Below are 12,071 nucleotides of genomic sequence, written 5' to 3' on the forward strand. Positions count from 1 at the left end.
CTTTCAACAAAATAAAAAGTGTGTTGAAAAACTTTGAGGTGATTTTTGCTGAAACAGTCGGTCAGTGATGAAACTAATGACTGGTCCAACAACATTAGACTTAGAGAGATTGAAAAACAAAATGGTGGTCACCAAAAAGCAAGGACCAGATTATCTTATTGATTTTGAGATAAAGAGTTCATCATCCAATCTGTGGATAAATAAAGAGCTAGGGGTGTGTCCCATGATGTTACGTAACACTTAAAGATAGCATGATGGGGAAGCCCCCCCCAAAAAAAAAAATAATAATAATAATAATAAATAAATCATAAGGGGTAAGTCCATCATTTATCGAATTTGGAAAGAATCACAAGGGGTAAGTCCAGAACTTTTATCAAATTTTGGCTTAAAAAATGAAGAAAAAAAGTAGAAAGTCAGGTAAATTAAAATTATATTGGGAGGTTTTCCCCCAACTTTCTAAAGTTCTTTATACTTTAAAAAAAAACACTACGTAGATTCAATGGGTCGACCACCTGCCCTCTCTTGAAAAATCGATCTTCGATTGATCATTCGTTAATAGTTAAAATTATAAACAGATGTTAGGACGAAAGAATGCGCCTGCAGGATATAACCAGTGAAATCTCTTCTGAGGGAGTGTTGACTCTGCTGAAAAGAGCCCGGCGGTTTGACGCATTTTTTGGTAACAACAATATTTTTACTTGAAATTTTTACATCTGGCCCCAATAATAATATTGTCATCGACTTGGGGGGGGGGGGGGGGGGCAAGGTCGAGAAATATCCAATGCACTGACTTTGTGACACAGCGTTCCGTTTCGAGCATAGAGAGTAAGTACAGACTGCTGTCCTTATTAACTAGAGAGGTAGGCCTACCGAAAGGGAGTGGTGTGGTGTGTGCTTCAATGCTTTGCCGAGATCAAGAATTGGTGAGTGAAACATTAAAGATGCTATGTCAGATTTTTGGCTGATTTGACCCAAAACTTTTGATTTAAAATTCAATAGGTATTTTGATGGGGTCGAGAAAGTTACAAGCCTTCATATTGAACCATTGCTGAAAAAGTCCGCCAATTATTAGTAGCAGTGAAATAAAGTGCTCAAAATTAGTTTTTTTCGGGATCCCGACAATTATATCACGTGACCAATTCTTAGTTGTTTTATAAGAAACGTTTTAAACTTTTGTCATGGTTCCTGACCATTAAAAGTAAAAGTTAACTTTTTCCGTTAGAGCGGGTGATACTCTTTGAAATAATAATTCACTCAAAAAAATATATTTTTTAATGTTTGGGGCCAAAAATCGGACATAGCATTAACCGGGGAGGGATGGCTGTGTTTATATGTGTGAGGGTCCCGGGGTAATTTGTTTTCTGTATTAGAATTATGTTTAATTGCCGTCCTAAAAAAAATGCCTTATGTTATTAAGGATCCCCTTTTTTAAAAAATCGATTTAGACGAAAAAGATCATTGAAAAGCACTAGTGGTAGTGTTGGTGTAGGCCTACAGTGGGGGGAAAAATGCGACCAGGGTGTGGGGGCAGGGGTGGGGGGAGGGCCTGCCAATTTCATTGATTTATTTATTTCACTGAGACATAATTTCATTCGTAAAAACACTCAGGTAAACATAAACTGGTCAACAAAATAGGTAGCACCCGAAGGATTTAAAAACAACCTTTATTAATTACTTTCAAATCATGATGATGATGATGATGCAGCTTCTTGTATCGTAGGAGGTCCTGTTTTCGAGGTGTCCCTAAAATCGTGGCAAATCTTTTACCTCTCTGTGCGCGATGTAAACAGGCCCTAGATAAAAATTGTGTGGTTTTATTTGCCAAGCAAAGAGTCTCCTCTCCCTTGACCAAAACTTAGAAACACGTAAGGCTCCACTGGATATTTGCACTTGTAAATGCATAACGTTTGGTATTAAGGCATTTCTACAAGGTACAAAAATATGTCGTAATGTTGAGGCCATATACAAATAATTATTTGCCCACCGAAAAAGTTTCGTCAAACACTAGTTCAATTCACAATTCATGATGATCAAATCATGTGACTGAATATTTTGCTGAGCATTCTGGAAAAAAAATACAGAGGCTTAAAGAAGCCATGTGCCTTATATCATTTTCTAATATTTTTGGAGATTTTTGTTTTTAACCCTCCGATCAATATTATTATTAATATTAAAATTTAAACGATCAGCTTGTTGATTCAATTATCACTGTTTATTTATACGCTTTGTTATAAATTTTAAGAGAAAAAAAAGGGGGAAAAAATAAATAAAAATCAGATATGAAAGCCAATGATTATTCACACTTTTTTTTTAATTATTTAATTTTGTTATCTTTTGCAAATTACCATGGTAATTTTAAAATTTCATTAAAAAATATTATGAATAAAACGAAGACAACTGCTGGCTATAGAGTAATACACAGAGTCTCAAAGAACACTTGTAGTCACTGTAGATGTTTCTTCCATGTATGGCTTCACCGGGAAACTATGCTTTCTTGTTTGCCGTGAAAACAGGAAAAACTCAAAACAAATGGGGCCAGTTGAAGTCATTGAAGATCGGTGTGTAGTGTGAACATTTCAATGTCCATCAAGTTTTAATACAAATTATGTTTGCATACTTCATATTAACAAAAGAAGGTAATTAGAGCATCGGTTGATATAAGGCATCTTTATTTTTTTCCCAATTCTAAGAAAAAGGCATAATAGCGTGAAAACTGGTAAGGGGGACAATACTTTCTTCAAAATAACTTTTGTGAACACAAGAGGGGGCTATTTTCGCTTTCTAACTTTTTAATGACGTTGACACATTTTTTCTTACATTAACGAGCGTTGTAAAACTTTCGAGAATACAACCTTTCTTGAAAGACTTCAGCAGACTGTAGTAATATGAACATGTAGTAGGTGAGTTGATATAATAACAATTATTCAACAAAGAATAAACATAGAAAATGGTTTAAAGAATGGGCAAGCCCTAAAAAAACTAACTTTTTAGAAAAATAAGGGCTAGGATTTGGAATCAAGTTGGGTAACACTACACTACAGTACAGGGGTACAGTACAGTACAGGCTATCAACATGATCAACCGGGTGTACACGTACGTTTCGGGGCCGGGTTTCGGGTCGCATTTACACGGCCAGGTAGACCATTATTTATAGAGAAAGGACCCACCTCTACTCAAGTCTTTGGATAGACCGGGTACCAGAATTCAAGTTCGGAAGTATCATTGTAATATTATTATGACTCTTTGGATTTAATACACTTTGACTTTCGCTTTCGGAACAGAAAAAAAGTTCACAGATTTACAAATAACTAGGGTTTACAGAAGGTAATGGTAAAAGACTTCTCTTGAAATATTATTCCTTGAAATGCTTTACTTTTTGAGAAAACATTAAAACAATTATCAATTCTCGACATCAATAATTACGGATTTATAGTCTGTAAACACATGCCATGACACGGCGAAACGTGCTGAAACAAGGGTGGGTTTTTCCTGTTATTTTCTCCCAACTCCGATGACCGATTGAGCCTAAATTTACACAGGTTTGTTATTTTATTTAGAAGTTGTGATACACGAAGTGTGGGCCTTGCCTTGGACAATACTGTTTACCGAAAGTTTCCACTGGCTTTAACAAAACATGAAACGGCAAGCCGTTCGTATTTAACTTAAATATATTAACTAATATTAATATTAATATTATTAATATTAGTTAATATATTTAAGTTAAATACGAACGGCTTGCCGTTTCAGATTAGTTTGTTTACCCAATGCAATGGGTATGTTATGGAGATCTTTTTGTACAATATATTTTTTATTTATTTCTCATTTTCTTACTTGTTTTTTACAACCAGATGTGGGGAGGCAGGTCAACGGACCACAGTAAATACTTTGCTTACGTTTTTCCAAATCCTAGCCCATCAGGAAGTATAGTTGCGATAATGTAACCCTCTCCTCCCTACGCCGTCGGGAGGGAGGAGGGTTATGTTATTGCAACTAATATGGAAGTAGAGTTGTAATGTCATGATAATAATAGTAATAATAATTACGTGATTCCTTGAATAAATATTTCTTGTGTTTTTGTGCACATCTCTTTCTGGAAAACTGATGAGCGACATTGCTTGTCTGATTATCTTTTCTAGATAACTACCCTATCTTGAGTTGCTATCCAGAGGCTTCTGATCTTCAGGCCAATGTCAGGGAACGTCTAGCAGCCAAAATGAAGAGCATCCAAACAGCTTTTGTGTGTACCCTTCTAATTGCTATGCTGTTCCTCTTCCTATCCATGATGTACTTAACCTTAAACAAGGGCATTTTTTCTGGTGACAAAAGGTAAGAACGTAAACCTGTTTCCATTATTGGCCAGACTTGATTTACCAATGGCGAAATCAACCGAAACAGTTATTGGTTACTACCCCAAAAACACACCCCTGACTGGGCAAATTTGGTTGAACAAGGGAAAGTGGTAGTCCAACCTGGGACCTCTACCAGCTGAGCTATCTAGCCTCATGTTGGCCGTCTGCCTATTTTGTTAAAATCTTTGTGTGGGGGTGCCAGTCAGAAGCTATTCAACCTGTGACTGCTGTTTAGCCAAGTTTGTACTTTGTATCAGTGCAACAAAGTTGTAACTCATGGGAAAGGGTTGTTTTTTGTAGATTTGAAGATGGGCAATTTGTGTCAAACAACTTTGTTCCTAATGGTACTGTATGAGAAACAAAAACTTTTAAAGCAAAAATCAAATTAATTTTTTGATTTTGGACTGGAAATGGAATAGGGGACTTTTGGAACACTACGCTGGCAGCAGACTTACCGGGTAAATCCATTTTTCCTCGGTAAAGTGCGTATATATTCAGAACTAAGTAAAGAATGGTAATTTACCTGGTAAGTCTGCTGCCACCTAGTGAACCTGCGAGGGTAGATGTTGATACGGCAGCTCAGGGCTGTATACTGCCGAGGGAGCTGAGAAAGATTTAAGGAATGTTATAGGCCAAATGACCAAGGCACTGATGTAAAGTGCATTGAGACGTACTGTGAAATCTTATTTTGTTCCAAAGTGGTTTTTTTTTTTACAGGGAACTGGTTTACTGTATAATTGCTTGTAACATGATATTAACTTGAATTTTTCTTGTAAATTTACCACCCAACAGGATGAGTGGGAGAGATGCCATCCACATGTTGATGCACGCCTCCGTTCTCAAAGACAAAATCAACAAGATGGAAGGAGTCGGGTCAAATCTGGAGTTGCTTTTATCTCCCGAGGTGGAGCAAGAAAGGAACTTGAGCAACGATGGAGAAACTGACAAGATTCCCAAGACTAACAAGAACACTGTAAAGGATATTGGGAATATCTCATTACCTCTTACTGGAATAGATAACAAATCACATGGTGTTAAATTGAACCCAGACAACGGGAAAAACTCGGCACAAACCAGAATAGATAACAAACCACCACCAGTTAATTTGAGCCTCGACCCCCCGAAGAATATCATTAAAGATGGAGGAAATCTTTCAAGTCTCCCCGTCAAAATTGAAGACACTTGCAAAGAGAAGACGAACATTCTTCTCTTGAAGACCCACAAGACTGGAGGCTCCACTCTACAGAATGTTCTGTATCGCTTCGGAGACATTCGAGATTTGACCTTTGCCCTTCCGTTGACTGATGTCTACATGGGGAGTCCAGTGAAATTCAAGCCTTCGTTTGCGATTCGGTCACCGACAGGCCAGTACAACATTCTAGCGAATCATGCACGCTTCCATAAAGAAAGTAAGCTGACAAAGTTTTAAGTACTTATTTTTATCTTAAAGGGACATGTTGCCTTGGATTGGGGGCTTTGGGTCATGAACAAATTTGAAAGCGTTTGTTTTAAAATAACACACAGCACCCACAGCAATTGCCGTGGTGCCCTTTGTAAAGTTCCATAGAAATTTACATTTTCCTCATAGAAGTGCTCTAACAAGAGAGAAATTGCTGTGCCCCTCAAGAGTGAAATTCAAGTATGATTGGAAAGATGTTTTAAAAGTTGAACAAGGATCCACACAAATATCCCTCTCTATAAAATAGTGGACTGTGTAATTACTCAAAATAATTATTAGCACAAAACCTTACTTGGTAATGAGTAATGGGGAGAGGTTGATAGTATAACATTGTGAGAAACGGCTCCCTCTGAAGTGACAAAGTTTTTGAGACCTCAAGTTTAGAATTTGAGGTCTCGAAATCAAGCATCTGAAAGCACACAACTTCGTGTGACAAGGGTGTTTTTTATTTAATTCATATCTCGTAACTTCGATGACCAATTGAGCTCAAATTTGCACAGGATTGTTATTTTATGCATATGTTGAGATAAAGAAAGTGAGAAGACTGGTATTTGACAATTACCAATTGTGTCCACTGTCTTTAAGTCCAGAATTAAAAAGGTTTACCACAAGAAGTTGGAAACATCATGGACAATTTAACCTTTAAAACGTATAAATTTGTTTTAGTGTATTATATTTGCTATTGTTGGTGTGTAAAACGCCTTGATAATTTTTTGGGAATTGCGCTATAGGCCTATAAGAGCTGGTTTTATTATTTTTTTATTTTTCATACAGACATGAGGAAAATAATGGCCCCAGGCGCCAAGTTCATCACAATCCTCCGCTACCCGCCCAAGCAATTTGAAAGTACCTACAGCTACTACAAAATGGAACGCCGGATGAAATGCTCCCTGGAAACTTTCGCAGCTTCTCCGAAGAGCTTCTATAATTATGAGAAGGAGAGAAACTCTCGTCATAGCAGCCTCAACCCGATGCTGTATGATCTTGGATTGGACATTCAAGCCATGAATGACCCTGTGAAGGTTCAGAACTGGATCTATTACATCGATGATGCGTTTGACTTGGTCCTGATCGCTGAGTATCTTAAGGAGTCCCTGATACTACTTAAAGAGATGATGTGCTGGTCTTTTGATGACATCATCTACTTTACTATCAACGCTCGCAGCGGTATGCTCATTGAGCAGCTTTCAAATGCAACAACCAACAATCTTCTGAACTGGCTGGACGGGGACGTCCGTCTCTACCGCCATTTCAACACCACGCTCTGGAACAAGATCCGACAGTATGGGGTGGATCGCATGGCTGCCGATGTCGCTGAGCTTGATCGTCGGAATGAGAAGCTCAGTCAACGTTGCGTCAAGGGAAAAACAAAAGTATCTGAAATGGGAGGAAATACAATTATTGAGAGATATATCCTGAGACCGGAAGCTGCTCAAGATATAACTTGTAAGAGAATAACGTATTCTGCTTACAGCTACTTGACATCCCTAAGGCATAAGATGAACATGCGTCGACCTAAGAAGATAGAAGGTGCCAATTAGGAAGGGTTGTGGTGTCAGTGTTCTCCCTTAACAGTGGTCCACTAGCAAAATGGCTATTAGAGCACATTAGGACAGGTGAAAATTCTCTCCATTTGGCCATCTGGCTAGTTCGGTGTTTTAAAAGCATTCCTATTTAATATGAATAATGGGCAAGTGCAAAAGCTGACTAAAGAGTGACATAAAATATTGGCCCGTCAACCCCAAAAATACAGGTAAACCCTGGGCACTCTATGGGAAAACCGAAAACCAGGCGTGCTTCCCTGCCAAAACTTCAAAGTGGACCTCTTTTTGCTCATTAATCAAATAAAAGATTTCAAAATAACATCATCTTCTCACTTATGTCGAGAACAAAACTTTATAGATTTCCAGAGTACTGTGGAGCAGCAAGGCCATTTTCCTTTTGCAAAGGGCACTTCCATTGGAAAATCTTCTAGTCAACGGGAAACTTTTGGGCACAAAGGCCAAGACCAGGGGCAGCAGAGGCCATGGCCTGCATGTTATTCAAGGCCTGATTTTACTATTTTCCGAAAAGTGTTTAATTTTTTGCTGAAAATAAAGATGGTGTCCCTACATGTTTATTCAAATCATCCCAGTACTGAAAAGTGCCATGCACTTTGAAAACAAAATACATTCTTTGTTTGTGGAAGGAAGCTAGAAAAAGCCATCATCATTTACTTTTAATAATTAATTACCATGTTAACATTGTTAATATGTAGCTTAACCCTACTACTGTTTGACCAGTCAATATCATCCACATGCTTTTGACTGATGTCAGCCTGTAACATGATTTCATAAAGCTTGCTTAGCAAATTGTTTTGCTTAGAAAAGCTGAGTGTGACACCAGTTGCTTCATGTACAACGTAAACTTCATGGAATTTTTGCTGCTAACCAGTTTCTTGCTTAGCAAGATTTGTCTGTTATTAGCAAGTTTGTATGCTTACAGTCTCTCTTAAACTGGGCGCCGTAAGTAGGAGGGATGAAGAATCTTTTCAAAGTTTAGAAAGAAATATTTATGGTTACTGGGCTTAACTTGTGCCTGTTTTATTTTTTATGGAATAAAAGTCTTTCATATTTATTTGGTATTTTTATAAGGTTACAGGTTTATTGTTTACCATTAGAGTAAGGCCTGTTATAAGGACTGTTAGAAGACGCTTTCTACTTAAAGGCAGTGGACACTATTGGTAAGAATTACTCAAAATAATTATTTGCATAAAACCTTAATTGGTAACGAGTAATGGGGAGAGGTTGATAGTATAAAACAGTGTGAGAAACGGCTCCCTCTGAAGTGATATAGTTTTCGAGAAAGAAGTAATTTCCAAGACCTCAGATTTAGAATTTGAGGTCTCGAAATCAAGCATCTGAAAGCACACAACTTCGTGTTTTTTTCTGTCATAGTTACCACGCAACTTTGACGACCAATTGAGCTAAATTTTTCTCAGGTTTGTTATTTTATGCATATGTTGAGATACACCAAGTGAGAAGACTGGTCTTTGACAATTACCAATAGTGTCCAGTGTCTTGAAAGGCAGGGTATACTTTTGATAATTATCAAAGACCAGTACTCTTTTGATGTATCCTAAAATATGCATACCAAAAATAGCAAACCCTGTGAAAATTTTGGCTCAACTGGTCATTCAAGTTGCAAGCAATTAATGAAAGAAAAAAAAACCTTGTTGCATTGCTTTTAGATGCCTGAGCAACGCTCCAGACGTTTGGCAATATTTATCTCAAAAACCTGACCACCATTTGAAATGAAATTTTCACATGTTTTTTTTATTTAATACTTTTACTTTTAAATAGGATTAAAACAAATTGAACGGTTCCAAAAACCGAAGGTATACTTTGCCTCTAAACACCTGGCTAGGAGAATGCAGTTAGAAAGGACAACAGGTGTACCAGGCTCACACAGCATTATTTTTAAATAGAATAAAATATATAAATAAATAAGCACTTTTGTTTGGAACATTAACAGCTGGCTTTGCGAATAATTTAATCAGGATTTCTCCTTTAGCAGTACTTAGTCTGGCTGGTTACCTTATTCTGGTAAACATAATTTTGTTGTGCTTAGCTACTTGTGCTTGAAAAGCAGTTCTATGAAATTAGGCCCAGGTCTCAAGCTTTGGGTTAAATTCCATAAAACGACAGGTTTTGTAGCTTAACATTGCAACCTGACCAGAATTTATATTAAATAGTCTTGATAAAGAAAGAAATATCTTGCTAAAAGTTAAAAATTTAATCTGTTTTTATTTGAACAAGCACTATGGGTATAACTTGGCATATATTTGTATACTTTACATAATCCAAAGATGTTTACTAGACTCAAAAGTCAACAATTTGAAAATAAGTTCTTGTTCTTAAAGGCAGTGGACACTACTGGTAAATACTCAAAATAATTTTTAGCATAAAACCTTACTTGGTAACTAGTAATGAGGAGAGGTTGATAGTATAAAACATTGTGAGAAATGGCTCCCTCTGTAGTGACGTAGTTTTTGAGAAAGAAGTAATTTTCCATGAATTTATTTCGAGACCTCAGATTTAGAATTTGGGGTCTCGAAATCAAGCATCTGAAAGCACTTCGTGTGACAAGGGTGTTTTTTCTTCCATTATTATCTCGCAACTTTGACTACCAATATTGAGCTCAAAGTTTCACAGTTATGTGTATTTATGCATAATTATGTTGAGATACACCAAGTGAGAAGACTGGTCTTTGACAATTACCAATAGTGTCCAGTGTCTTTAAAGATATAACACAGTGACATAAATGTTACTATTTAAGTCTTCAAAAAGAATTCACTGAAAACCTTTGATGGTGTTAATTTAAAACTAAAAGCCAAATACAATGTTTTCTTTGTACAAAATGTTTACAAATAAAAAATAGTGAAGAAATAGGGCTAGGCCTATGGTTTTATATTTTGTGTGTGATCAATTCTGATAATTATGTTGCGAGGTAAGAAACAAAAATCGTGAAGATCACAGATTACATAACTTACACAATCTAATAATGATGATAGTTGAAAACATCCCTTGAAATATTTTTGTCTGAAACGCCATATTTGATGAGAAATATCTAACTTCGCGTTTGGAGTTTTTCGCTCAGTGAGCGTTTTATTCATTTTAATTTTTGGCAATGCAAAATTTGTAATCGTTTTTCACTATTCTCTCGTGACCCAGATGGCCGATCGATCTGTTTGTAATGTTCCTTTAAATTCAAGCATAGTCTGCTTCTCTTTTCATAAAGTAACAAAATAATTTCCAATGATTATACTGAACACAAAATAATTTTCCTTTTTTGGGGGGTGATAATGACACCTGTTGTTATAAGGGTTAAAACAACAGAGGGCGCTCTACTGAAAAAAACAACAACAATAACACGTCAGTTTTCGTCAGAAACCTAGACTCACATTATATATCAGTTTCCAACTTTAACTGGAAGTCAAGGTCAAACAGGGTCGCATATTGTATAGCACGTGATAAGTCTATTAAGACCTTTCAGATGATGCATAGATTGAAAAAATCCAATGTATGGTTCAGATGTTATGATTTTTTTCAAATATTAAACATCCGGTTTGAACCGGAAGACAATTTTGTCAGGTCACAAATTATAGCGTTAGTAATGTTTTTCAAAGCCTTATCTGACGACGTTCAGATAATAAACAACTAATTTCTGGTTCTGGGGTAATATTTTTTCAAATAATTAACTGCATCTTCCTGCAACTGGAGGTCAAGGTTTAATAGTCAATGTTGTGTATCGTTTCTTAAGTTGTTACATACCTACCCAATGACGTATAAATAATTATATAAAAAATCGAATGTGTGGTTGTGAAATTATTTTTCTTTGACCAATTATTTTCAACCTCTGGTTTGAACAAGAAGCCAAGTTTAAACTGATTTCATTTGTGTAGATCCTGACTAGTTCATTAAAACCTTTCAGCTGATGTATGACTTGTAAACATTTTATAATTATGTGATGGACTATCTGAAGGTGTATAATGTATCTTATAACATCAATGCATATGTATTCCTACTTGTAGTTTTGGTGCGAGACGTTGTTCATTATTACTCAACTACTGCGATTCACCGCGATTCACTCAGCGCTCGTTGTTACTAAAAACGTTACAGCGCCCTCTTTCGCTGGACTAAAGAGAGCACTTTTGGGAATTCCCGCGTTTGCACTGCATAGCGTACATAGCGTGCGTTGTTGATCAAAATGGGGTAAACGCGTGGGTCAACAGGTGCTTTGACGTCCCTTTTCGACTGATGTAAAGGTCCAAATTTTGTTATTTCTGTGCAAAAGATTGAGCGGGATTGCTGTTTTACAATCTGAAACAAAAATTACGTTGAAATGATCAGTAGTTTTAAAAACATGAATACGATAAGATTTTATGAAATTTTCAAATTTTGTTTTGCACTAGAAGTATTAAAAATATTTTACGTGTTCTGTGAAGCATTTGTCCAACTTTTAATGATCTATCCGATGATGTGTAGATTGTCAAAATCCGATTCATAGTTTTTGAGTTATGATTTTTACAAATATTAAACTTTGATCTAACGTAATTCAATTCCCGATGACGTCATAATGACGTAATTAAGTATGTGTTGTCTTGATACTGAGGTTCAACTATCTGTTGAGTTTCAACATTCCATTCAATCTCAATCTTGAGTTATTCCGTAGAAAACTCGAAAGTTGTTTTTTGACGAAAAAAAACCGAAGGTGAACTTCGA

The 12,071-nt window shown here is 36.4% G+C and overlaps 1 protein-coding gene across 1 annotated transcript; it reads left to right on the top strand.

Annotated features, from left to right (window-relative positions):
• The first annotated feature begins 902 nt into the window (after positions 1-902).
• LOC117301330 (galactosylceramide sulfotransferase-like) lies at positions 903-8,576 on the top strand. Its single transcript, XM_033785234.1, has 4 exons — positions 903-923; positions 4,137-4,326; positions 5,142-5,758; positions 6,583-8,576. The coding sequence occupies exons 2-4, from the start codon at positions 4,214-4,216 to the stop codon at positions 7,347-7,349; spliced, it is 1,497 nt and encodes a 498-aa protein (XP_033641125.1). The 5' UTR covers positions 903-923; positions 4,137-4,213; the 3' UTR covers positions 7,350-8,576.
• Positions 8,577-12,071: the final 3,495 nt, after the last annotated feature.

This window comes from Asterias rubens, chromosome 17, assembly GCF_902459465.1.
Source record: "Asterias rubens chromosome 17, eAstRub1.3, whole genome shotgun sequence".
Taxonomy (NCBI): domain Eukaryota; kingdom Metazoa; phylum Echinodermata; class Asteroidea; order Forcipulatida; family Asteriidae; genus Asterias; species Asterias rubens.